The following is a 27573-nucleotide window of genomic DNA, read 5'->3' as shown; positions in this document are numbered from 1 at the left end:
CCTCCCGCCGAACGCAGCCGAGGCCGCGCCGCGCTCCGCAGCCCCGCCCCGCCCGCGCGGCCCGCCGGGAGAAGCAACTCTCGCGCAGGCGCACGAAGAAACAGGCACACGGCGGACACCGCTGCGTTTATTCATGGCCCGCCCCGGGCTTCACACAGAGGTGCCTTCGGCCGGCTGCTCGGGCTGTCCCTCCTTCTTCTTGTCCTCCGGCTTCATCGCTGGGAACAGCAGCACCTCCTGCGAAAACGGACACGAGGTCTGATCGCCGGCAGCGGAGCGCGGCCGCGCACAAGTCTCGCGAGACCGCCACTGCTCCGCCCCGCCCTGCGCCAGGCACGGCACGCGGGCGGAGCGGGGGCACGGCGCCGCGCCTACGGCTGGCGCGGAGCGTGCGGGGGGGGGGGGCAGCAGGGCCGGCTGTGCTGAGGCGGAACGCTGAGCCGTACAGCGTTATAAACGGCTGTAAGCCCTGCTGTTTTGCGTTGTTACGGAACCTCATTCCTATTCTCTGATGCAGCCAGCAGCAGGCACTGCCACTTCTAATACTTACCTTGATGTTACTGGAATCAGTAAGGAACATGGTGAAGCGATCGATTCCCATGCCCCAACCGGCTGTAGGGGGAAGGCCATACTCCAGTGCAGTGCAGAAGTTTTCATCAATAAACATGGCTTCATCGTCACCCGCAGCTTTTGCCTAAATGAGAAGACAAGCAGTAAGGGGTGTCTGCACAGAGCTAGGATAGCTCCTACCAGAAAGGAGGAATATGTTTGTGGTTCCATCAGTGACGTGGCTGCTAAGTCCTCTACAGCCACACAAGTCAGTGACAAAGGAATCACACCTGTGAAGTTGTGGAGGTGCCCTGTACACGTTTCCAAATCAACCCTCAGTTCAGTTCCCTTGTGACCCAGAAGTTTCTTTTCCAGGGTCAGCCTCCTGACTGTAGTGAAAGCTGTATCTGGAGATATATGATAGCAGACCACAGTGCAATTAATTGCTTTCAAATATTTCTCAATCTCTTCATTGCTTCTCAGTCCCCCTTTTATGTTTACAGAAACAGTTAAGGACCAGAGTCATTGGAATTACTGCTTTGTTTCATGAAACAAAATTAAGTGATTGTTTGTTTTCCTTCAAGATTAAAACCCCACAACACTGGGATGTTAACTGCTGCTTCTTACGTAAACTTACTCTGACAGCCTCCAAGCATGTAACTATTGAAACAACAAACATTTTGGCTCACATAGTTTCAAGATTCTGCAGAAGTTTTAAAGCAAACTACTCTGAGTTTGAAATCCTAAAATATGAACTGACACTCTTCAGCTCGATTTCTGCCTTAACATTATATTTTCATTCCATAACACACAACCAAACGGCTACAAAGACTGGTCGTAATTATAAAGAGACAAGCGCAGCAAACATGCACACAGCATTCTGAAATTTACTATGAAGTTATTTAACATAATTGTATTTTCCTGGGTTTGACAATTGTTTAATCTTCTTGGGTATTGCAAAGCCATCAGAAAGAATAGGAAGAACAGGAACTCCTTCTGCAGACTGTACCATCTGACCTCAAGCACACGTGCACACACGTGTCCATGTGTATGCATATGTAATTAATAACAAAATCAGTACAGACATCTAGTTCTATAAATTTGTTGGCCTAATAGTTTCCAATATGCAGCTCTATTATGTGAACCAATTTAAAAGAATTCAGTTCTGAAAATGAGATATGTCATTCCACTCAAACTCTTACTGGACATGGAAAATTATTTAAGAAGCTGGAAGTATCGTGTTGTATGATTACACAAAGGCTTTGTTGTGGAAAAATAACTGAATTTCAATATGAGGAAGACAGATAAAACTATATATCTGCTTTTTTCAGATCAGTATTGCAGGTTAAAAAAAAAAAGGGGGGAAATCACAGAATCACAGAATGTCAGGTATTGGAAGGGACATAAAAAAAATCATCTAGTCCAATCCCTCTGCTGGAGCAGGAACACCTAGACCAGTTTTACACAGGAATGTGTCCAGGTGGGTTTTGAATGTCTCCAGAGAAGGAGACCTCACAATCTCTCTGGCAGCCCATTCCAGTGTCCTGTTACTTTTACTGTAAAGACTGTTTTTCTCATATTTATGTGGAACCTCCTATGTTCTAGCTTGCACCCGTTGCCCCTTGTCCTATCACTGAATGTCACTGAGAAGAGCCTGGCTCCATCCTCCTGACACTCACCCTTTACATATTTATAAGCATTAATGAGTTGACCCCTCAGTCTCCTTCAAGCTACAAAGATCCAGCTCCCTCAGCCTCTCCTAATAAGGGAGATGTTCCACTGCCTTAACCACCTTTGTGGCTCTGCACTGGACTCTCTTAAGCAGTACCCTGTCCTTCTTGAACTGAAGAGCCCAGAACTGGACACAATATTGTAGATGCAGTCTCACCAGGGTAGAGTAGAGGGGGAGGAGAACCTCTCTTGCTCTACTAACCCCACAGCCCTTCTAATAAAACCCAGGATGCCATTAGCCTTCTTGGCCACAAGGGCACAGTGCTAGACCCATTTTCCCTATATGCTGCTCTCCAACACATCAGTCCAACCTATACTGGTACATAGGGTTGTTCTTGTCCAGATGCAAGACTCTACACTTGCCTATCTTATATTTCACTAATTTCTCCCTGATCAACTCTCCAGCCTGTCTAGGTCTCACTGACTGGCATCACAGCCTTCTGGCATTCAGCCACTCCTCCCAGTTTTGTGTCATCAGCAAACTTGCTGACAGCGCACTCTATTCACTCACCCAAGTCACTAATGAATAGTACTGGTCCCAGTATTGACCCAGTACTGACTCTTGAGGGACTAGATACAGGCCTCCAACTAGACTCTGTCCCATTGACCACAACTCTCTGGTTTCTTTCCTTCAGCCAGTTCAGTCCACCTCAGTGTCCGATTGTTCAGACCACAGTTCCTCAGTTTAGCAGCATCAAATGCTTTACTGAAGATAAAGATATTCCAAAACCTAGATGTATTACTCAACAGCAGAGGTTAGACTTGCTTTCTTATAAAGGAACTTTCCTGTAAGGTAAACAAGTTTTAACAACAGGCTTTCACTTGAGTGAGGAACGCTCACTCTGTGTAATCATAACCCTTTTCATCAGTAGGGACTAGTGACAGATTTGAAAATACTTTTTATACATACCTAAATCATTGATTCCCATTGATTAGGGAAACACCCTACCTTGGCCTGGTCTTCAAAAAGCTGCCGCTGCTGGAAAGGATCATTCAGTTCTGTGTATGCATTACACACTTCCTTCTTCATCACAAAGAGCTCAAAGCGTTCTGTTAGTCCCCGACAAACACGATGCCTATGTGAAAATGACAAATCAACCACAAGGATTTACAGGACTGAAAGGGCATGTACATTTCTCCAGGTGCATTACCCATATTTGGCAGCAACAGCTGTCTAAAGTACTCAGCATGAGCACACCTCTCCTCTGGATGCTGGGCTTCACATCTCAGGAACCAAGATTAATATATAGACTTGTGTCAGAATAGTATTTAACTAGCATGTAACATCAGTACCTCCAGTTTTTGTTTTTGTTGCTTGTTTTTAAATTAAGTAGGATTGAAGGACTTAAAAGAGTTACATTATGACTGCGTATCATACCCTTACCATTTGGCTAGAGGACTCATGATCTGTGGATGATCACAGATGAAAGTTGGGTTGATACAAGTGACTTCGAGAAATTCACCAACTAACTGGGAAAACAAAAGCAAAACACATGTAAAGTACAGTATCACTTCCCAACACTACCTTCCCCAAACATCCTACTTCCTTTTCTTCAGTATAGAAGAAGCGAAAAGCTTTAGTAATTAATGCAAACCATGAAATAGTTTGAATCCGTTTAGCAAACCATGAAAAGAAAAAGCTTTAGTAATCACAGTAATGTCTTCTTTAACAGAAAACATGTATCCCAATTGGATAAGAAAAACAAAATTGCAAAACCAGCTAAAAAAATAGTAACAATTTAATTTGGATGTCATAGCACAGGACAATGAGAAAAGCAGCAGAAAAAGCAGCAGCAAATGCCATTGATTTAAAAAAAAACAAAAGATATGGGAATCTAACATTCAGTAAGGCACATACAAACACACAGTTCTCTTGAACAAAGTTGACATAATTACGATAAAGTAGATCTGGTTTGGGCCTAAAAGATCACTTTTCACACTAAAATTTTCTCATACTAAGCATGTATCAGTCAACAACATTTTATTGAACATGACAAAATTTTGACACCGTGAGGTTTCCCGTTGTCATGGAGAAATAGCCTAAGTGCACATCAGTGTTTTCTCACATGCAGCTGAACTTGCTCTGAAGAGACTTCTATTAAATCAGAATCATTTCAATTGAAAAGGACTTTTATAAAAGTCATTTGTCCAACTTTCCTGCAAGATGGATCAAGTTGCTCAGAGCCTGGTCCAGGTATTTCTACAGACAGATCCTCAAAGATGACAGCAATACAAAAACAAGAAGAACAAAAACCAACCAACCAACCAACAAACCAACTTTACTTACTTTGTCAAGAAGCCTGGCTGTTGTTCTAGGAGGTGGACACTCCACATTTTTCACTGCACAAAGATCATCAAAGAACTTTCGAGTTTCTGCAATTGTAGACAAAAACCGTAAGAGCCACGCCGGTAGCCATATCTTTTATTTCTGCAAGCTTCAATGTCTTAGAGTGATTCTCAAGATCTTAATAGTGGAAACATTAATAGCAGAAATCATAATGGAAAACATTAGCTTAAATGTCAGTTTCAAACACTATGAAAGTGGTATCTGTTTCTCATCAGTTTACATTAAAAAAGTTATTTTGCATTTTAGAAACCTGGACAAGTTATACAATCCAACATTATTACTGCCAGATATTAGAAAAATTACTAAAAAGTGCACTAATGTATTTCCTTAATTGTGAATTCCAAGAATTAAGCAGTAGATACACACATTTTCTAAAAATCCAAAAATAATCTTATTCCTAACCTATCATCACAGACATGGAGACTCAACTGCACAAAAGACAGAATAAATAAGAAATAAAAAGCTGTGCCCCTTCAACAGATCAAAAACTCTTCAGATTGTGCCTCCTGAGTATATGGTGTTACATATACTCCACAAATAAGGAGGCAAGACAGTCAGATCTTACGAAGCACTGCATGGCAAGAAGGCTTCACTTCTTTCTGTACTTTTTTTTTTTTTTTTTTTTTTTTAAGACAATGCTGGAGAAAGGCAATTCCACGTACTGATGCCACCACGAGAAAGTAGCTGGTGGACTGCAGACTAAGGGCTTCAGATCTTTACTCCCTTTTTCCTAAGAAAGAATTAAGACATCCATAATCTACATCTAACCTTCAGTTTCAAAAGACTCAGTTGATGGAAATTCCACTCCTAAAGTCTTTTCCAGTTCATCCACCATACTAATGCGCCGGAAGGGAGGGGTAAAATCCACCTCATAGGCCTGTCCATCTTGACCATCTGGATGGTAAGTGATCTTGTAACTTCCAGTAATGTGCTTCACCATCCCTATTAAGAGGAAGCTGAAGTTATATGGAACATAATATGCAATTATTTTTGGAGATTCTTACTCTTTTTTAATTAGTAATGCATAAGTAACCTGAAAGCAATTTCTCTGTGATTTCCATCAAATCATGGTAGTCTGCATAAGCCATGTAGAATTCACAAGTTGTGAACTCAGGGTTGTGAGTTAAATCAATTCCTTCATTCCGGAACTGACGTCCAATTTCATATACTCTGTCCAGACCTCCAACCACCAACATCTAAACAGAAGGAAATGCAAATAAATACTAACATTGTCAAAGGAACAGGAAAGAGCTCATAACCACTGCATCATCTGACAAATCTGATTCAAGTTTAGTTCTGTTAATGCCATTCCGAGTCCACTGTCGTGCAGGAATAATCCTCTCTTCAGTTACGCTTTTTTTTTTTTTGGAATGAGAAGTGCCCTTGCTGCTAAGAAGGCTAACATACTATTGTCTGCATTAGGCAAAGTATTGCTAGCAGGTCAAAGGAGATCATTCTTCCCCTCCACTCAGTGCTGGTAGGGTAACATCACAGGTACTATGATCAGTTTGGACTCCTCTGTAAAAGAGAGACATGGTCACACCAGAGACAGATCAGTGCCACAAAGATGAATGACTGACTAGAACGCTTCTCCAGCGAGAAAAAGCTGAGAGATCAGAGACTGTACAGACTAGAGAAGAGAATGCTCCAGGGGAAATCTTATCAATGTACGTAAATACCTGAAGGAATAGCTTGAAGATTGAGCCAACCTCATTTCAGTGATACCTAGTGACATGAAGAGGCAGTGGGCACAAACAAAAACACAGCATATTTAATCTGAACATCAGAAACTATTCTGTACTGTGTGGGTGACTAAAGAGTGGCAAAGGTTGCTGTCAAAAGTTGTGGAGTCTCCCTCTGTGGATATATTCAGAAGCAATTTGGATACAGTTCTGGGTAACCTGCAGCAAGGGACCCTCCTTCAATACGGTGTTTGAGCCAGATGACCTCCAGAAGCCCCTTCCAACCTCAACCATTCAGTGATCGTGTGAAATCACAACAATTTGGAGAATATGGGTTTAACCACAAAAGGCTTGTATTTTACTTTATGGTAAAGCTCCGGAGCGATTCTCATATACAACTTCATATCCAGCTCATTGTGGTATGTGATAAAAGGTTTTGCCATAGCTCCACCTGGAATTATATTCATCATAGGAGTTTCAATCTGTAAAATAACAACAAAATAAAGAACATTAACACTGGCATAAATGTTTCCAGTCTTCTCCCTCAATAAATGCCCTGCTTTCATCCTTAGGCCATTTCTGTTTCTACACTAGAACTCTATAATACAAGCAAACCAACCAATCACAACTAATTCTAATGAAAATTTTCTGCATTTCATTTATTCTTTGACATATTAGTGTATGAAAACAATTCTGAAGGCCACTTCTCCCACGCAGAAAATAAAGACAAGTCACTTAAGCTATTCTGAATTATAGAACATCATAATACGGAAGGGACCAGGAGAACTATTGAGTCCAACCCCTAACTCCACAGGTGGCAATCTAAGAGTTACTCCATATATCTAAGAGCACAGTTCAAATGTTTCTTGAACACAGGAAAACTTGGGGACATGACTGCTTTACTGCGGTGCCTGTTCCAGTGCCTGACCTATGTTGTAGCAAGTAATTTTTTCCTAATAGCGAATCTGAACCTCCCTCAACACAGCTTTAAGCTCACTCTGTAAGGCTTCCTCCACTCTCAAAGGGAATGAAGGAGTACTTAACTCTTGTGTCCAGATCATTGATAAAAGTATTGAAGATAACTGGCCCTAAAGCTAAGCCCTTGGAAATACCACTAGTGACAGGCTGCCAACCTGACGTTATCCCATTTACTACACCTCTTTGAGCCCAACCTTTCAGAAAACTATTCACTCATCACCTTGTGAGTGACTTTGTCTAGAAGGATACATTTTGTCTGGAAGGATACAGAGAGACACAGTACCAGAATTTTTATTGCATCTATTGCTTTCACTTTGTCTATTAGGCAATGTCATGAAAGGATAATAAATTAGTGAAGTGCGGCCTTCCACTCATAAACCCATGTTCATTTTGACTGATGACTGCACAGCGTTTCAAATATTTTTCAGCAACTTGCTGAGTAACCTTCACCGTAAGTTTATTAGGCATCAAAGACAAGACTCTGAAAGGCCTGTAATTAGCAGGGCCTACTTTCTCGCCCTTCTTGGAATTCAGAATAACATTTACTAACTTCCAATCAACTGGGACCTTTGATAAATAACTGAGAGATCTCACAACAACATTGGCCAACTCTTTCAGTACTCTGGGGAGAAACCCACTGAGCCTTGGAGACCACAACTACAAAAGCAAAGTCCATCCCAAATCAACATCAACTGGGAGCTTAGCACATCACCATACATGGTCCTCCAACCCTGCATTCCAGGAGTCCCAGGGACCATCACTGGTGTTTAGAGACAGGGATAAAGAAACAAGACATTTAATATCTCTGCTTTATCATCAACCCAATCTGTGAGATAACCAGCCTCAGTAAGTAACAGATCAGTGTTTTCTTTAAAACTTCTCTTGCCGTTAACACCTGAAAAAGCTGTCTTTGTTATTCAGCACAGTACTGGCCAGCATCAGATGATGTGTGGTCACAGAAATTTTCTCCCTGCAATAGTGAACTGCAGTCTTCCTGTGCAGTCCGACCTTGATTCCAAAGTCCATACTTTTTTTTCTGCCTAAGTTCCAAAGGAGCTCTCTTTTCTGCCTAGGCAGCATCCCAGACAGTACCAGAATCACAAATACAGTTTAACTTCAGAGGACTGAACTGACTGCAAAGTAACAAGCCCTGACAATAAATTGAAGAATATAATACAATACTCATGAGAGCATGGCAGTATTTTTCTAAAAATTGAGCAACTATATGTCTATAACTTAAAAAAAAAAAAGCAAAAAAAAAACAACAGCAAGAAAAAAAACTCTCCAGATTGCATTACTGTAAATTAATAAAATACACCGTGCTGAGATAATTACTCTCACTTCAGAAAAATTTGGTAGGTGAACTTGAATACAAAAGTATCCCTGAAACTGAGAAGCTCCAAATACGTTTGTTACGCAGACAGAAATAACAAGGAAGTCTTACCTCAAGGAAGCCCAATTCGTCCAGAAAGCTCCGAATATATGTCACAATCTTTGCACGGGTTATAAATTTCTGCCTCACATAATCATTAAGAATTAAATCCAAATATCTCTGTCGATATCTAGTTTCCTGAAAGAAATATCTTTAGAACAAGGTAGAGAAAACGGACTGCCAAAAAAAACCAAACTGAAGATTACCAAAACAAAACAAGATGAATAGTTCTTTGCTCTCTAATATCATTAGCAAATATAAAAGATCATTCAATCAAAACTATCTGTCAAATCACCTCCAAATGTGGCAAGTATGACAGGTACCTTATCTTTGAGGCCAAAGTGAAGATGAGGCAACATGTGTAGGCATGGAGATAAAAGAGTTACTTCATAAGGAATAATACTCAGTTCTCCCTTCTTTGTTTTCCCAGGATTCCCCACTACACCAATAATGTCCCCACGACGCAATTTGTTGTTAATACGGAAATATTCTTCCTCAGACTTGTAAAGCCTGTAATTACAAAATTCAGCATAAGCAATTTTGCTTAAAATTTAACGTTCCAGTTGTCTTACACATCTCTTCTCAAGCTAAATTCTTAAAGAAGGTAAGAGGGAAGCCAATGACTGACAACATCCAAAACAAAACATTACTGCCCAAGCCAATCCCTACTGGAACAGAGATGAAAATACAGATCTTCTAAGTCCTAGAATGCAGTTCAGTTTAGAATGCTAATAGGAATACTTTTACTCGCCTGGAATTCGCCATGACCTGCAACTTGACTCCTTCACCACGAAGATCATAGAAAATCAGTTTCCCTCCAGAGGCACGCTTTGCATGGATACGACCTAAGCAGCAAAAGAATGCAGTCATTGGGAAACATGTCCCTAAAAGGACGCAGCTGTTGGAGCAGGACACAAAGATGATCAGAGGGCTGGAACACCTCCTCTATAAGGACAGGCTAAGAGAGCTGGGGGTCTTCAGCCTAGAGAACAAAAGGCTCCAAGGAGTGGCCTTCCAGTAACTGAAAGGGGCCTACAGGAAAGTTGGGAAGGGACTTTATATAAGGGCAGGTAGCAATCAGACAAGGAGAAATGGTTTTAAACTGGAGGAGAGTTGACTAGATAGTAAGAAAAAATTCCTGACTTGAGGGTGGTGAGACACTGGAACAGGTTGCCCAGTGAGGCTGTGCATGCTCCATCCTGGAAGAATTCAAGGGCAGGCAGGATGGCGCTGTGAGCTACCTTGTCTAGAAGGAGGCATCCCTGCTTCCAGCAGGGGGCTGGAACCAGGTTAGGTTCCAACCTAAAGGTCCCTTCCAGCCCAAACCATCCTACAATTCATTGTATGATTCTATGACACAGGAGCAAAAGCCACAACATTACCACTTGGAGAAAAAGTCATCAGCCCTGCACTGATCATTAAGTGTGAAAGAAGGACAGTTAAAGCCTCAAAACTACTAAGACTGCATAAGAGTTCACATGAGCTTTGGGGGTCCTGAAGACCAAATCACTATCTGATCTTCTGCTTATAAGGAACGTTGCAGTCTGCTCAGTCTGAAAGGTCTTATATTGAATAGTCCAAAACTGCTTCAGACTTAGCTTCAAGCCCAAGAGGAGCAGCAAGATCAGCAAAATTTGAAAAGAGACCATCACATCTCTAAAATCAGCTAGAACTTGGCTCTGCAAAGCAACAGACCATCTTCCTGCATCTTAGATTATATCTTACCTGCCACTCTCACTGTGATGTCTGTCAAGTGATCTCCCGGCTGCAAGTGACTGTACCTCCCTATAAAATCTGAGAGAGATAAGTCCACATGGAACTTGTGGGGGTAGGGATCTTCATTGGTGCCCTTCAGCTGCTGGATTGCGTGACTACGGATCTTGTAATATTGCTGCCACAGGAAACAAACAAAACCGAATGACTTTGTTTGAATTTCAAAGTATTACACAGATTACACATTAAAACACAACTGCTCTGATTTAGGAATATGTAGGTCACTCTCTATTTTAACTACTTACTTCACTCTGAATAAAAATCAAATATAAATCAGTAATATTTCTTTTCAGAACAGTATTAAGCATGTGGCCACTCTTACATTTGGATCCAAGCTTTCCTCATCGGCACCAATGTTATTCTCTGAATCAGCAGCCAAAGGTTTACTTGGATGCTTTTCACTTAGTTCTTTATGTTTTGCCTCCTTTTCAGCAATTTTTCTCTCAGCCTTCAGGCGTCTTTTCAGTTCACTGTAAAATAAAAAGAAAGCAGATGCAGCGCACACCCCGATACTTCTGTAGGAGAGCATGCAGCAAGACTGACAAGAACTGGCTGTACAAACAACCCTGTCATCCCCCCTGCTCTGCAAGAAAACAAAGCAACGCTTAAGCACGTTTAAGAGTTACCTTTTTTGACTTCTCAATCTATTCTCTAAAAGATACAAATAGTCAGAAAAAACTAAAGCCTCGTTGGACACCGTGTGAACAAATCTGGAGAGAGTGCCCCCGTGTGCCGACGGACGTCCGCAGGGCCCTCCTTCCCACGAGCGGTAACGGAGCACGGCCGCCCCACGCAGCGCCCACTGAAGGAGCGCGCCCTCGCCCCGCAGGAAGCCAGGCGCCGCCGAGACGCACGAAGCCGCCTTCACGGCCCACCCCGCCCCACGTCCCGCAGGCATCCACAGCCCCGGCTCTGCCGCTCAGGACTTCACGAAGAAAAGAGGCGGGGGCAGCCGGACCGCCGAGCACCGACCTGCTTCGGCCACGAGGTACCCGGCACCAGCGGAGCGCGGGCGCGGCCCTCGGGGCCCAGCCGAAGAGCCGCACAGCAGGAGGGCTCAGCATGGCGCGCTCCGACGGATGGTCGGGCGGTTCCGCGCCCCGGTCAGCCAGACGTTCGCTTCGCCTCACCTGCCCTGCCTCGCCCTTTCACTCCTCCCCAGCCCCGCCGGCCCGCCCACCCTCACTTTTTGCTGAGGCGCGACTCGGAGTCCGCCGGATCGACCTCCCGCTCCGCCGCGGCCGCCATCTTCTCGGCTCCGTCCCGCGCTTCCGGCACCGGTGCGCCTGCGTGCAGAGCGCGGAAATGGCGGCGCCCCCGCGGAAAGTGTTCGTCTGGGAGGACGGCACCCCCATGCGCTTCTACATACGGCCCGGGTTGGCCAAGCTGCGCCTGGCGCCGCTGCTGCTGGCAGGGGGCGCGGGGCTGTGCCGCGTGCAGGAGCCGGGCGCCGTGCACCTGGCGCAGCCCGGGGAGCCGGCGCCCGACGGGGCTGTCTCCACCGAGTACGTGAGAGCGTGCGTGGAGAGCCAGCGGAGGCTGCCGCTGGACCGCTACTGGCACAGCGGCCCCGCGCCGCTCGCCGCCTCTCCGCGCGGCCGCCTGCCCTTCACCGAGGCGGAGGACGCGGCGCTGCTGCGGGCCGTGCGCGAGCGGAGCGGGGCGCGGGTGAGCGGCACGGCGCTCTGGAAGGAACTGGAGTGCGCTGGTCTGACGCGGCACAGCTGGCAGGCCATGCGCGACCGCTACCTGCGGCACCTGCGGCCGCTGCACCGGGGTGAGCTGCGGGCGGGGGCCGGGCCGGGGGGGCGGGCGAGGCGCCGCGTGCCGCTGCGGTTCGACGCTGTGCGCGCCTCTTCCCGCAGAGCCCCAGCGGACGGAGGAGGCCGCGGCGCCGATGGGCATTTTCGAGGCAGCGAATCGGGAGTTCGAGAGCTCCGAGGTAAGCCGGCGTGGAGCGGCGGTGCCGAGTGGGATGGTGACAGAGGTCCTTCCTGGGTGCCGCGACATAACTGTGAACCGATACGCAGTACGCTTCTGAATTATTTTGTCCCGTGGTGGCCTTCCTGCTCTAGCGAAGCGGAAGCTTCGTGTAAGCCGTGAAATGCACTGTATGTGGAGGTCGGTGCCTCAGCGCAGCGTGTGGAAGAGGGGGATGTGCTCAGTTTAATTCCTTACTCAAAGTTACTTGAGGAAAATAACCTGATGTGCCGTTGCGTGTTAAAAGCTGTATTGGCAGCTTTCACTTTGGGCATAAAATGTTTAAGTATTTTTTTTATACTCAAGTTGTTCAAATACTGCTTCATATTTGATGTTTTTATATCCTCTTGCAGAACCTTGTTAATGTATTGCTTCACTTCAGTTACTGAATTTTGCTGTGCCTCGTAATTACCTTATACCGCATTGAAAGTCATGGTGAAAGACAGTGTTTGCAGTAAAGCAGGAATAAAAAGAAGCTTGCCAAAAGCACCCATATCTAACTGATGTCTCTTCTTACTTGTAGTCAGGAAGTGACACCACAGACACTCCAGATGAACTTCCTATGCAAAATGGAGAAGGAATGCTTCCAGGTGACACAGCATCTGGCTTGAAAACTGGACTGGGGAACTGTGCTCTCCCTGCTGCTCAAGGAGAAAATAAACGAACAAATGTATGCCCTGATTCCAGCAAGGCTAAAGAAGCAGCACAAATTATTCAGCACTTCGCGGAGGAGTTCCACATGGACCTGCTCACTGTTACACAGGCCTTTCTGAAAAACAGTGGTGAAGTGGAGGCTACTTCATACTATTTGCATGCAGGGCAGCGCCTGGATGGGTACCCTGTGTGGAGCAGAGAGGATGACTTAGAATTGCAGAAGGATGATGAAGATGTCAGAAGTAAATTGATAGCAAAATTTGGAGCCGAAAATGTAGCAAGGCGAGTAGCATTTAGGAAAAGTTAAAATAGGAAAGCAGAGTGAAATGACTGATCTAGGACTGTGGCAATAATTTGCTTGTTTGTTTTTTTTTTAAGTCACTTCAGAATAGTACTTTAGAATTTTCCATCACACTTGCATTTCTAAAAGTTCCAGAAATGCTTTAAAATAAAGCTTATAAAAGGTTGTTGTACTGTGTTCAGAATATACTGAAGTGAAAATGGTGGAGAGGTCCTATCCAGTATCAAGTTTTCGCACTGCAAATTTGATTTTAAACTGTATATCTACTATATTTTTCTTGACAGTCTGACTTGTACTTTGCTGTATGCAAAGGATTTTGAATGGGCTTGGCTAAATCTTATTCAGTTCTCTAAAGCTTTATTAGTATGCTGTCTGTTTCATGTGTCATTTAAGAGTACTGCAGGCAGTCATCTAAACCTGCTCTGCTGGCTGTTTTCATTATCTTTTTGTTGTTATTAATAGACCTTGATTAGTAGCTGACATGTGGCAAAGATACCACTGAAAATTTAGTGGCCCAAAAAGAGGGTCAAAAGCATTCAAGCAAGAACTTATTTGAGGCACTTGGTCTAATGAATCAATGTTGAGATTGGGAATGGCCAAAAATGTTCTCTGGAACATTGTAGTAATCAGTATCATATTACAGTGATTTCTCAAGCCAGCAGGCAGTCACTGGTATTTTTATTACCACTTTAATATGTATTCTCCAGTGCTAATACTGCAGGATTTGCTTAATAGCATTAAATGTGTCATCTGGTGTTATGATTTCAAAAACAATGATTAGCTCTTTCCTGGCTACAGGTTGAAGAGTCCCAGACTCCTCAATCTAGGTGAAGTAATTTAGCATCCATCTCAGACTTGAAGTAAAAAATGTGTTCAAAGTATCAGCTGTGTTGTTTGAAGGAGTGAGAAAATAATTTCTAATATATGGTCACAATCTAAAAAATTCAGTTATTTAAACCTGAAATTGTGCTCTGGACTCTATTGAAATGTTATTTGAACAACCACTCAAAGCAACAGTTTGTCACTAGTGGTTTATAACTCCTATAAGTCTGGAATTCAGTCATCCTTTTGGTGAAGTAAAATGGCCTTATAAAAGCAGAGATTGATATTTTTCTACTATTACTGTTATATATTTGTAACAGTTATATTTACTATTTTTGCTTATTGCACTAGTACACTTAGTAAGATTAAGCTGAATTTGGAAATTGCCAAGTCTAAGCTGAATTCCACGTTATCTTGAAAGTCAGTGGTAATTTCGTGCACTGAGACTTCTGCTTCAGAAAATGGATGTCTTGAAACACCAACTGACTGCCTTGTAGTATTGACAAATGTTAACAAAATAAATGCCAGAACTTTAACACTGTGGTGTTTAATTGGACAGGTCATTTCTGCTGAATAGTTGAGAGTGATATGGCACATTCCGGTTGCTCTGACTAGTTCCTTGGGGTTTATGTGGAAGACCTGACAGATCTTAAGAAAAGACTGGAAGATACCATAGCAAATAATAAGTATAGTTTGCTAGATCTTCTGCAGCTGGATTCAAAATCCAAGGACTGCTGCTGTCCAAGTTCAATAGCATAAGACTCTTAACCAGAAGCACCAGTTCCAGCTTGCACGAGTTCAATGAAATAATCTTGTGGAATCAAAGCTGTTCTAGAACTGAAGATGTGTAACACCTTACATGGCTGCAGCACAAAAAAAGATGGGGCATAAGGCTTGCTGTATTTTTTATAACTAGTTTTACCTATCTTGGTTGACATTTCCTGTGAGAATAAGCTTGTCTTTTTCAGGGCAGTTAATCATGCCTGCATTACCAATTTCCAAGTCTGTATAAGGTGCTTTTACCTTTGTAAAACTACGTGAAGACATCATCTAACACTGCTAACATTTTAATAGATATTTGATGAATTCTTCAGGTATAGGAACTGACTAAGAAGACAAAACAAAACTAAAAAAAAAAAGCAGAGCTAATACAAGGTATCCCTCTTCTGTTTTGAACTTCTAAAAGGCAGTGCTTGTCCCAGCTGCACTCTTGCTTGAGCGTGTGGCACTAGGTCTCTTTGTTTCACTTTTCCATTAATGGAACCTGGAGATGTCTCCATTGTGGGTCAGGTTCACATCATTTTGTCTCTGCCTTCTTCCATGACAGAAACCCTTTCTCCACTTGGTTTTACCAAGGATACAGCTATGATTCCTCAGCTGTGAGACAGCTTATTTTTCTAAGGTGGTATTAAGGCCCTGTGATTTTTATATCAGGAACACTTTGTAGCCCAAAGAAATACACACCTATCTTGTTTAACTGGAACAGCTACATTTATAAAGCTGGGAGAGCGAGTAATGCAGCAAAGCAAGTACCAGAACCTCGAAGTTAAGCATTCTGCAGCAGACTATTATCTAGAGTTTGGATATTTCCCATTTACTTCCTTTCATCATTATCAATGAAGTCCAGTCTTTCATAACTACAGTGAATGAATTCTGGCCATTCTTAGCTGAAATTACCAATGAAAAACTGATTGTATATGCTAGGTTGAAGAGCAACATGAAGGAATAGCAAGGAGCTTATTTTTAAGTGCCCCTTTGATTATTGAACTTTTCTGTCTTAACACTTTATTGCTCTAAAATCAGATTTTGCTCATCTAAACTTGCACAATATGAACTTCACATTTGTTTCTTAACAGACTGCACAGATATTTAGTTAAGCATGTGCCAACAGATATAGCCACAGTTTCATCTGTCATGCTCACTGTTTTGAGATGTATCTTTTCCTCCCCCAAAATTATTTTTGCTTCCACTAATCCAACTTTAAAATTTCAGAAGTGTAATGATGAGGCTGAAATCCATGGTCCTGGTTTTTTTTTTTTTTCCCTGAGTTTGCTGAGGAAGCAGAAGTAAAAACAATTTTTTTAACAGCAATTTAAGAAAATACATTATATGTCATTTTATGTCATCTGTTTACCGGAGACTGGAAACACTGAAGGGTTTTTTTTGTCCAACTAAATATTTAATACAAAGAGTCAAGTCCATCAAAACCAAATATGCATAATAAAACTTCTGCTACTCCAGCTAACATTGATCAATGTATAAATATAATTAGTAATGTAGTAATGTACTGAAAAGAGTCTATGGCTGTGAAGAAACAGGTTTCTTGGCACTTCAAGTGAAAAGCTCCTCACTATGACTACAGTAAAAACTGGCTTCTGAGACTATGCTTTTAGCTGAATACGTTGATATAAGCTATAAGCTAAAGAGATCTTTAAAAGTACAGCAGCTGTGCTCTTCTCTGGTGCTGTAAGAATCACACTTCTCTATGCCAGCGTGCCTGCACCAACTTTGTATAAATGCCATGTAAAGGAAGATACCTTCCTTTAGTGGGCTTACTGCCCCGATGCTAGTACTGCCCAGCATGGTTTTCACATTCACTAAGAGAATCTCTGACAGTATCACTCCAATTTTGATAACATATAATATTCCACCCTTTTTAAGAAATAGAGCTTTAGTTCTAGGACTACAGATGCCTTCAGTACTGTGATAATAGTTGATCTGTAAAAATCACTTTTTTACAGGGTGGATAACAAAACACTGGCACAGGCTGCACAGAGAGGTAATGGAGTCTCCCTCCCTGAAGACCCTAAAAGCTGCCTGGACCTGGTCCTGGGCAACCTGCTCTAGGTGTCTCTGCTTGAGCACGGTAGTTGGAGCAGATGGCCTCCAGAGATCCCTTCCAACAGTAGTCATTCTGTGACCGAAGCCTAAATGTTGGGCAGAACATCAGATGTCTCCTCTGTGAATCTAGCTTTAAAAGATTCTTAAAAATAATTCTAGATGGAGATCTACATCTTCACAATAGAATCAATATTATTCCAACTTGATGAAATGGAAATTCAGACTTTGGGAAGATACAAAAATATCACATTAAGTTTTTCCAGCCATTAGGAATAAGATCTTAAATTTAAACAACAGAAATTATACTTAGAGGAACCCTATTTTAGTCATCTCCCGAAATAAACCATGTCCCAGCTGCTTTAAGTTTTTTTCAGTCCTGGTAACTGGGGCTGATTGCTTCACCTAAAAGGAAAGGATGATTTGAAGTAAGATTTGGGTAGCTACTGTGCTGAAGGAACAACAGCTATAGGACAAACCCAGCTTGCACAGCATACTGACTTTGTGATGCATCTGAATATTTCAGCGTGCTAGGCCCTGTCTAGAGGTAAGAGACATGTGGATTCGATTTCAAAGGGCTTCCAAAACACTGACATTTATCTGGTCCTGCACCTGGAAATCAGGAAAGCCTTGCTAGCCAGTTAATAAGCTGGGGTCTGCCCCACACTGCTCGCTTATGAGGTATGAATATACACAGAAGTACATGAAGTAGAATTTCAGGGACAAGAAGAATGCTGCAACACTAGCTTGTGAAATCTAAATCATTATAAATATTTATACTGAGTTACATCAGAAATTGAAAAATACGATCCTCCCTCCAGCTCATATAATCTTTCCCACTGCTGACAAATTGTACTCCTAGCAGATCCCTTTCTGGGATCTAACTTCCATCTGTCACCTCCTGCTCCACAGTTGCACCTGCAATTTCCTTCCTAACTGCTGCAGGATGGTCTCTTACCTCAAAGGCGTGCAGGATCTGAAACACTGATGCTTGCCTCACCGAAGGTGCCTGCAGAGATGTTTCTGGGCTGGGAAGCCATCCACTTCTTTGAGCTTCTACTGTTGGTGGTCCCAGAGCAGATCGTTAACTTCAGATGACTCAGTTTATTCCAAAGTCCAATCTAGCTAGCAGCTACTTTGTCTTGATAGACAACATAATTGCTCAGCATCTATAGCGTTACTTTCTCTGCTTTCCTTATCAGAATTAGCACATAATAAAACCTTAATTGATTATCTGCAACAATCAGCTGTAAATTTGACAGAAGAGTCTTTTTCCTGTTATTCGAGATAGCTCATCAGTATGGGTGGCAGAAGAGGAGTCACCCTTCAAATACAATACATGGAACCTGGACACTGCTTCTTGCATACACACTTTCAAGTATGAATACGGTCACCAGAGAAGTGCAAAGACAGCTGTGTTCCTAGCAGTGCTGCAAATCAGTACAGGCCTTGGGAAAGTGTGTAAAAAGAGCAGAGAAGCTTTAAATTTGTTCCCACTTACCTTGCATGTGATGCATGTGCAAGTTGTTAACAATGTGCCATTTTGAAGATCATGGGAGGAGCTCTCCGTACTCCCAAGATAAAGATGCTTATAACCTGTCTGTGATTGTTTATTCCTGGTTAGCAGTATAGATTACAGTAGTAAATTTGCCCATTAATAAATTTAAATGAGCTGTTGCTTGTCAGTTGGTTTAAGGAACTGGAGTCAAATTGAGACGGTACATCAGTGAATTTTTAGACATGGATTTCCCTGCTTCAGACTTTAAAAAAAAAAAATGAACTAAGCTGGGGATCCATGTTAAAGGGACACTGCAACTTGCTTAGAAGGGGCTGTCTGTGGGTATTTCATTCCATGTGTCTGGTAACAAGATTTACTCATTTTCTTATAAAGCGCAGTTATAAATAGATGAAAATTCTGTCGTTCAGGTTTAATCTGCATATTCCCATTGAAGATGGAAAAATGACATTTCTGATTGATATAGGAGATAGTGGAGAATAGCATACTCTACGAAACAATTTTATGGTGCTCTTTTTAGGGTACACTTGGGTCTGAGAGACAGGAAGGCTCAGGAGCAGAGTCGAGCAAATCATGCACTTAGAGCAGCACAGAGGGTTACGAGTGTTAGTCAACATACACACACTCATACAGGCATCCATTTTTAGATAATTCCCGTAAGTGGGAAGCAGAACCTCCCTCGACAAGTGTACCGTTACTCACCAACCCTTGAGAGATGACAAACCGCTGAAAAGGAGAGAGAAGGACCATACCAACAGAGCATCCCCTTTAAAGGGCACTTTTCCCTCTCCCACCGCAGCTGCTCTCCTGCTTTGATTCTCCCCAGGGTCTGCAGAGTTTGTTCCACTGCACTTTGTACCCATGAGGCCAATGTGTGACACAGAGCCCAAGAAGAACACCTGCTTGCAAAACAAGTCTTTGCAAAAACAAGACCAGTTACCAAGATCAGCTCTCTCAACAAAACAAGGTATTTGCAGCTACAGACACAAATACCAGTTCCCTTAAAACTGTCAGGATACTTTGTTCCATCCTAGGATCATTCTTTAGTCAGGGGCCTTCAGGTCCCTGGCATATGCTCTAAGACAGGAAATACTTTCACCAAATAAATAATACAATATAATAATTTACTGTTCTCTTCTCAGCTTTTTTTAATACAATGCCACGAACCTATCTTTCAGTTTCACTATGCATATCAATAGAATCTGTGTTCCTACCCTGTCTTTATAATCTTAGCACTAGCATGAATTCTTCTCGTTCTCACATAAACTGTGAGAACTCCCAGGTCAAGAACTCCTTCTGGTTTTGGCAGCTAGAAAAAAATCAGTGGGTTCACCCCGTCTCAGAAATAGATCCCTATGTGCAGACTTAGGAGTTTTCATTTACAACTATAGCTGGTATATTCCATTTTCCTATGATGTGGCAAATGAATGCAGACATTTTGCCAACACTGCCATGAATGTTAAAGGCCCAGGCACAGGAATAGAGTTGGGGGGGGGAGGGGCGGGGGAAAGGGGAAGGGAGAGGGGGAAGAAGAGCTTTCCAGAAAACACCGTATGTTTATCATTGTATCTCTTCTGTCATTATATGTTCCCAAGTGGCAGCATGACAAAGAATGTTCTCTTCCTTTGGCTTCCATTTATATTTCCTCTTCCACTGCAGTGCAGTTGTTCCACATGGTTTCTCCAGTACTTAGCTGTGGCTTGTGGAGGGGTTTGAGCTCTGACACCCAATTCCACTCCTCTGGCAGTCTGTTTGCTTCCATCTACACATAATTCCTCTTTCCCATACACCCCAAACTTAATTTGGATAACAGATTTGCATTACTCCAGGCTGTGTTATAGCTTTGCAAAGCTACCCTGTGCTGCTGCTGGTAAAACTGTCGTGAGCGCTGTCAGCACTCCTGTGTTATTCGACCTGACCTCACACACCCACCCCCCCCCCCACACACAGAGGTACCTCTACCCCCTTCAGCACAAGTAAATAGTTCTCCACCATGCAGCATTCAGAGAGGAGGTACAGAGAACAGCTTTTCTGCCTTCAGAATTTGTTCTGGCCAAACAAAAGATCCAGTGACATGTCCTTCTGTTCCTCTTCAGACTGAACTAGCCGGTACCCCAGTAAGTCCATTGCATCCTTGCACACACTTTGCACTTTCTCTATTTTCTCAAAGGGAAACGTGTTCCTCCAGGCCTCAGATGTGCTCAGTGCATCTCTGGATCCAGTTTCAAATGCTTGTTCTCCTTTTCCCTTCCCGTGGGTAATATTGTGCACCCACTTCTGAAGTTCTGGTGTGAAATGGAGTCCTGCAAACCTATACATCTGAGCAGCCTTTCCTAGTGGATCTCTGACAATGTCTTCATAACGAACTAGCAGGTAACGATCCTTCAGAAAGCTGGGAATAGCCTGGCTACCTGCCTTATAAATCTCAACATGGCTTTTGCAAATTTCTTGCATTGTGTTGTAAGGTCCCAGTTCTCCCTTTGTCTTCTGGGACCCCACAACAATGTCACTGTCACGTTTCAGTTCTGCCATTGTATTCTCTCGGGACCTGAACACAGCCCGAGGATCACGGACCAAGTGAATTATTTTGAGGTTCAAGGATGGATCGGTGAGAAGTGGGTAGAGGACCTTCAGGTCAAAGAAACGAACCTCCTTGATGACAATGTGGCTGTAGGTTTTACAGGCTTCTTCCACCTTGCTGAATGAGTATCTGCCACAGAGAGTTCTGCAGTTTCCTGCAGCAATTATGTCGTTGCGACTGAAGAAGTCACAGGCAGGAGGGGAGCACAAGGCTCGGCTTTTCTCCCACTGAAATAAATCAGACTTTTTCTTCTGACTAGACATGTAAGCATCAAAAACAGACATATCACAGAGAAAGACTGACCTGACCAGGTCCCGCACCGCCATGTGCAAGACTTTGGCACTGTTCTGGTACATTGTAACCCATACATGCCATGCAGGCTCCATCAGGTAGAAGACACTGGGGTGCTGGCTGAAAAGCTGGCCAGTGAAGGATGATCCTGACCGCCAGGAGGAGAGAATGAGAATGTGGACTGGAGAAGGTTTTAATTCCAGGGAGGCAGTGTTGCTGCAGGTTAGGAAGTGGAAATGGATCAGAAGAAAGAACAGAACTGCCAGAATCAGAAGCATCTGCATCCTAGGTTTCATCATGGTTGCAAGGGACCTGCAGAGACAGAGAAAGGAAGTTCAGCATCACAGTCACGATGAAGACAACTGCAGTGAATTAGGCTCCTGCCAATCCCTCTGCAGGCTCAGTGTTTTGGAAAGCTGCCACACTACTATGATACTGTGATTCCATCCAGCATGTAAGCACACATTTTCTTGACTATCATCTCATCTCCATTCTGTGCACATTTATTGCGGTCAGGCTTCATAGGGTAGCAGTTACCATTTCTCAGAGCCAGGACAGAAATCAGGATTACACATTAGGCTGCATACTGCCATCATGCACTACCACAAATTTTATTTTTGTAACATATTGCAAGGATAAGGCTGTACAGTTAGAAAGGGACCACATTCTTATCATCTCCTGGACAAGAAGCCCATTCATTTTTTTGGTCATATAAATCACAGATATATAGAATGGTTTGGGACACCTCCCTCTAGACCAGGTAGCTCACAGCCCTGTCCAGCCTGGTCTTGAATGCTTCCAAGATGGAGAATATGCAACCTCTCTGGGTGACCCGTTCCTGTGTCTCATCACCCTCACAGTCAAGAATTTCTTCCCAATGTCTAGTCTAAACCTATCCTCTTCCAATTTAAAACAATTACCCCTGTTCTGGTCACTACCTGCCCTGATGAAATGTCCCTCCCCCACCTTTCTGTAAGTCCCTTCAGGTCCTGGAAGGCCACTATAAAGTCTCCTCAGAGTCTGCTGATTTCCAGTCCAAAAAGCCCCAGCTCTTCTCTCAGCCTGTCCTCATAGGGGAGGTGCTCCAGCCCTCTGGTCATCTCTGTGGCCCTCCTCTGGACCTGCTCCAACAGCTCCATGTCCTTCTTGTGTTGGGGGCTCCAGAACTGGACGCAGTACTCCAGGTCTCATAAGAGCTGGATAGAGGGGCAGAATCACCTCCCTCAAACTGCTGGTCACACTTCTCTTGATGCAACCCAGGATATGGTTGGCCTTCTGGGCAGTTGGCACACATTGCTGTCTCATGTTGAGTCTCTCATCAAACAACACTCCCAAATCCTTCTCCTCAGGGCTACTTTCCAGCCATTCTCTGCCCAACCTGTACCTGTGCTTAGGATTGCCCCGACCCAGATGTAGGACCTTGCACTTGGCCTTGTTGAACTTCATGAGGTCATCATGGGCCCCCTCTCAAGGCATCCCTCTGTTTAGTCTGTAAAGTTCAGTTCTGACAAGAAGCTTATTTGCATAGTTATTCAGCCTAGTAATAGCTGCAAACAAAGACCATTGTAAAAATAAATCATGTATCAGCTTCCTCCTAACAAACGAATACAGCAGTGTTTACATAAAGCCCTGGCTTCCAGATGAACTTTGATGATATCACTTCCATCTGGCACAGGTAATATCTTTGTTCTAATTCCCAAAAGATTTCCTGGACTATAGTTAGATACACAATCAGAAAAAAAAAAAAAGAAAAAAAAAAAACCAAACAACTCTGTTGAACAAGCACGAACTTTGACCATTAGATACCCAGGCAGATATAAAATCACAGAAACCATTATTTCTCTGAATGTGAATAGTCTGAATATGTGTAAAAGAGAATGGACTCAGTTTTGTCAGAAAGAGGGAATGTGCTTTTGCTTTCAGCAAAACTAGAGTATGATAAATGGACGCTGTATACATTTCCCTCAACACAAAAAGGACATGGAGTTGTTGGAGCAGGTCCAGAGGAGGGCCACAGAGATGACCAGAGGGCTGGAGCACCTCCCCTATGAGGACAGGCTGAGAGAGCTGGGGCTTTTTGGACTGGAAATCAGCAGACTCTGAGGAGACTTTATAGTGGCCTTCCAGGACCTGAAGGGACTTACAGAAAGGTGGGGGAGGGACATTTCATCAGGGCAGGTAGTGACCAGAACAGGGGTAATTGTTTTAAATTGGAAGAGGATAGGTTTAGACTAGACATTGGGAAGAAATTCTTGACTGTGAGGGTGATGAGACACAGGAACGGGTCACCCAGAGAGGTTGCATATTCTCCATCTTGGAAGCATTCAAGACCAGGCTGGACAGGGCTGTGAGCTACCTGGTCTAGAGGGAGGTGTCCCTGTCTAAAGCAGGGGGTTGGAACTAGGTGATCTTAAAGATCTCTTCCAACCCAAACTATTCCATAATTCTATGATTCACAGTGTATGTGAATCATCATTGTGGCTGCTATTGGTGTTTACCTGAAAAACAACCTCAGGCGAGGCTGCAACCTCAATGGGGAATTTCTTCTCCCATACAAGCAGCAGTGATGAATTTTACCCTGACTAGTCTGCTCCAAAAAGTGAGGAGAAGACCTAAAATGATTTGTGTGCAGCTGCTGACACAGAATAGAGGAGTAGCAAAGAGAGTTAGAAGTCTAGCAGACATTTCTAAATATGAAATAAACACTAATCACACACACTTATTTTTCACCACTAGACCTCTTGCTCATGACAGATGGAATGCTTCTAAACTAAAATCTTAAGCTTAACCACATTATTTTCCTGACAGCAAACATACATAGCCACAAGCAGAGTGATTCGATCCATTTTACCTCATAGAAGTGAAATATGAAGCCCTCACAAAACTGCAGAGTGGAAAGACAAGAATCACTGAGACAATCTCAACTGTAGAACAAAAAAGGCACACTACTACTGTCAGCTTGCACAGAGATGAGCCAGGATTTGACTCAATAGTGAGAAAGCTGCAAGGCTGGCCCCCATGAGTGGCTGCCCCATGCTAGATAAGAGGCAGTTCCAACATGCTCCAAAAGGGATCTGCTGCCCGCCAGAGCTGAGCCAGTGAGCAACGCTGGTTGTGCCTCTGTGAGAGCGGGTTTCAGAAAGGGAAAAACCGCTGCATGCAATGTGGTGGAGTTTTGCTAATCCTAAGCATAAAATCACCACAGCCTTTATGGAAACACACAGAGACCTAGGGAGAGCCTGATTCTGACAAAGAAAGAGCATTATAGAAGGCAGCAAGCAGTCCCAAGCACAGGTACATATTATGACTGTGGCTGGTACATCTCCAGTGTACAGGGCTCTGAGTCTATGCATCTGGGAGAAGTGATCATACAGCTCAAACACCTTACACCATGTGGACTGTGGCTTGGTATTCTACTACACATATAAGGAAAATCTCCAGACCAGCACTGCTGCAGTTGCACTGGTGTAGCAATGAGTATCTTGTGCCAGGAAAGCCCCAGACATGGGTCTTCAATGGCAGTGATGGTTGCTCATAGTTTTACTACATCCTTCTTCGATTTGACCTTGTTAGCTTTTGCAGAATTAGAATTAACATCTGCCCATTTGGAGCAGAAAATGGCATGGCTGGCACTAGTGGGAGATACTGAGAAGACAGTCTAGAGAAACAGGAAATACCCTCTAAGACAGACCAACAACTTCCATCTATGTGAGGAACAATACAGCACTTTATTTGCATCTACACATCTATAGTACTTTACAAAAATGATCTCAGGCTGCTGAGCACAAACAGCAAAAACAGTTCTGAGCACCAGAGGATCTGCATCAGTTACCAAGAAATATTTGAAAATCTCACCTTAGAATATCCTCTTGAAGCACTACCGGACTTGATTCAAGCAACGCTTCCCTCTTGTACATATACTTCAGCAGTATACACTGTTTCAAGAAGCCCTACAAACACCTGCGCATGTATATACAGGCACTCAGCTTTCATGCTAGGCTCTCATACACATGTGTACTCAGCTCTTATCTATACCTCATGCTACCTCCTCTACCTTTCGTTTATGCCTGAGCTCTGAATACTGTGCCTGCCTACTCTTACCTGCCATAAATTATAAAACTCCACCCTCCACTAGCAGCAAAGCATGGGAATGGCAATTTCATGCAGGAGCACAAAGGTCCATACACTATTAAAAAATGAAAAGGGCCATGAAATTCATGAGGGCAACTGAAAGTTGATTTTGCTGAGATCTGTTGCAGGCCTCAGAAGAGCCTGTTGTCTTTAAGATGTGGAACAGGAATGTGACCTGCTTGAGTTGAATTTTTGGGAGCTGAAAATTGTCTGAAAGAGGCAGCAGAAAAAGGAGCTGCCAGACTTGTCCTGTTAATAATTCAGAAGGATATTGGAGCTGCAGTTGGGCTGTGCCAGGTGAAGTGGTAAAGAAGAGCAGAGCTGGACTGGGGAAATGCATAATATTCTGCAACTGAGAAGACAAGTCACTTCGGGTAATTCCTATTCCAAGTGTAATCTTTTCTGTTACGTTTTCTGGTGAGATGTTGACCTCTTGATGGTGCCCTCTGTTCTTGGAGATCTTACTGTGCTGCTCTGAGGACTGCTGGAGTATAAGAAATAGTAGTAGGAAAAAATACAGGCCTTTCTAACAGGAGGGACAGCCTGAACAGGGAAGGGAAGTTCATGTTCTCTTTCACTTGCTTCATTACAAACACAGATGGTCAAGCCCTGGTAACTTTGGATCAGGAAACAAGGCTAGAAGCTGACAGTTGTCCAGATACGGCCCTGCGGAGACGAGCAAAGTTCTGTGCAGCTTGGATTTCAGCTATGTGTTCCTAGTCCCTCACAGACAGCATCTGTAGGATGGATTTGTATGTATCATAGAATCAGAATTGCTCAGGTTGGAAAAGACCTTAAAGATCAAGTCCAACCACAATCTAACCAAATTACCCTAACTCTAACAACCCTCCACTGTATTGTGTCCCTGAGCAGCTAGACAATGTCCTTGAGCAAAAATGTCTGTGAGAGTTACAAAACTGATATCTAAGGTCACACCATGGAGTAGCTCCTCCTGAAGCCTAATTTCTCCCTACTAACACTTGCATGAACAGAGATACATGAAACTCCTAGTCCACCTGTATGTAGTTTGTCCAGGACATGTTGGTCCTTTGGCACCAGAATTCAGGCTCCACGGCAGCACTGAACACTGCTGTACAGTGCTCCAGTAACAGAGCTCAGACTTTTTCATTTGCACAGATCACAAGTACGAGCCGCTTGGCTGAGCTTTCCAGAAGGCAGCCTCCGTGGCATAAGCAGTTGTATAGAGGGGAAGAATGTACTCTTCTTTGGAGGCAAGGCTTGGGAAGGCACATTGTTCTGGCACTCTGCCCTCCTAGAAACCTGCATATTGTGGAAAGTGAAGGAGAATACTCTGGCATTTGAACAAAGGACCTGCTTCTCCCTGTATGTCTGACTGATAAGCTTTAACCAATAGATGAAGCAAAGCACAAGCGAATAGCAGTCAACATGTGCTTAATGGCAATTAGCCCCCTACTACTTGGTCTTGAGCAACTTCCTACCACCTCAAACAGTGGCTGACCATATTTCTGTTTTCTATTCCACTCCTTGATTAGAAGTGTTTTCTAGAGACTTGGACTTGCAAGCCCTGTGAACTGCCATTTCTTATTTCCTGAAGGAGAAAGGAATTGTGTATTGTGCATGCATACTCAGGCACATCTGGACCAGTGTAGCAGCAATAGGAATAGAGTGAGGAATAGTGTCAAAGGTATGGTCAGGAGATACTTTTTCAGTTCTGATACTGTAGTACAGGCACCCCAAAGGCGTCTTTAGTAGTCTGATGAGAGAAACAGACATACCTAGAGCAGGAGAACTAGCTCAGCTGAAAATCCTGATCAAATTTTGCCCTGTTTTCTTCCATCATCAAGAGCAGCTGTCCAAAGAAGAGAATATGCTTTCTTCCCTAAGTTCTCCCCCAGATGCAGCGAGCTTTGGAGTACTTGATTCACCTAGCTGAACATGGATGTTCAAACCAAGTTAGAAAGTGATGTCCTAGAAGTTCATGTTTC

General features: G+C 43.5%; 3 protein-coding genes across 3 annotated transcripts; 1 reads left to right on the top strand and 2 right to left on the bottom strand.

The window, feature by feature from the left end:
- Window positions 1-111: 111 nt before the first annotated feature.
- On the bottom strand, window positions 112-11597 carry KARS1 (lysyl-tRNA synthetase 1). The gene is made up of 14 exons (XM_031615432.2): window positions 11465-11597; window positions 10815-10962; window positions 10445-10610; window positions 9471-9564; window positions 9043-9229; window positions 8732-8857; window positions 6672-6791; window positions 5661-5823; window positions 5396-5569; window positions 4568-4653; window positions 3665-3750; window positions 3230-3356; window positions 551-694; window positions 112-237 (listed from the first exon to the last, which is right to left on the bottom strand). The coding sequence occupies exons 1-14, from the start codon at window positions 11554-11556 to the stop codon at window positions 151-153; spliced, it is 1800 nt and encodes a 599-aa protein (XP_031471292.2). The 5' UTR covers window positions 11557-11597; the 3' UTR covers window positions 112-150.
- On the top strand, window positions 11555-14785 carry TERF2IP (TERF2 interacting protein). Its single transcript, XM_031615438.2, has 3 exons — window positions 11555-12269; window positions 12358-12434; window positions 12996-14785. Exons 1-3 carry the CDS (start codon window positions 11555-11557, stop codon window positions 13431-13433), a joined length of 1230 nt encoding a protein of 409 aa, XP_031471298.2. The 3' UTR covers window positions 13434-14785.
- Window positions 14786-19247: 4462 nt separating this feature from the next.
- On the bottom strand, window positions 19248-25617 carry CHST4 (carbohydrate sulfotransferase 4). Its single transcript, XM_090149568.1, is given in 3 exon segments — window positions 19248-20649; window positions 20652-21787; window positions 25331-25617. Coding segments are annotated over 3 exon segments (1242 nt in total). The 5' UTR covers window positions 25393-25617; the 3' UTR covers window positions 19248-20605.
- Between the last annotated feature and the right edge of the window lie 1956 nt (window positions 25618-27573).

Source organism: Phasianus colchicus, chromosome 13 (assembly GCF_987193195.1).
Source record: "Phasianus colchicus chromosome 13, bPhaCol1.hap1.1, whole genome shotgun sequence".
Taxonomy (NCBI): Eukaryota; Metazoa; Chordata; class Aves; order Galliformes; family Phasianidae; genus Phasianus; species Phasianus colchicus.
The sequence above is the reverse complement of the archived record's forward strand: the minus strand, read 5'-3'. Positions and strand labels throughout refer to the sequence as shown.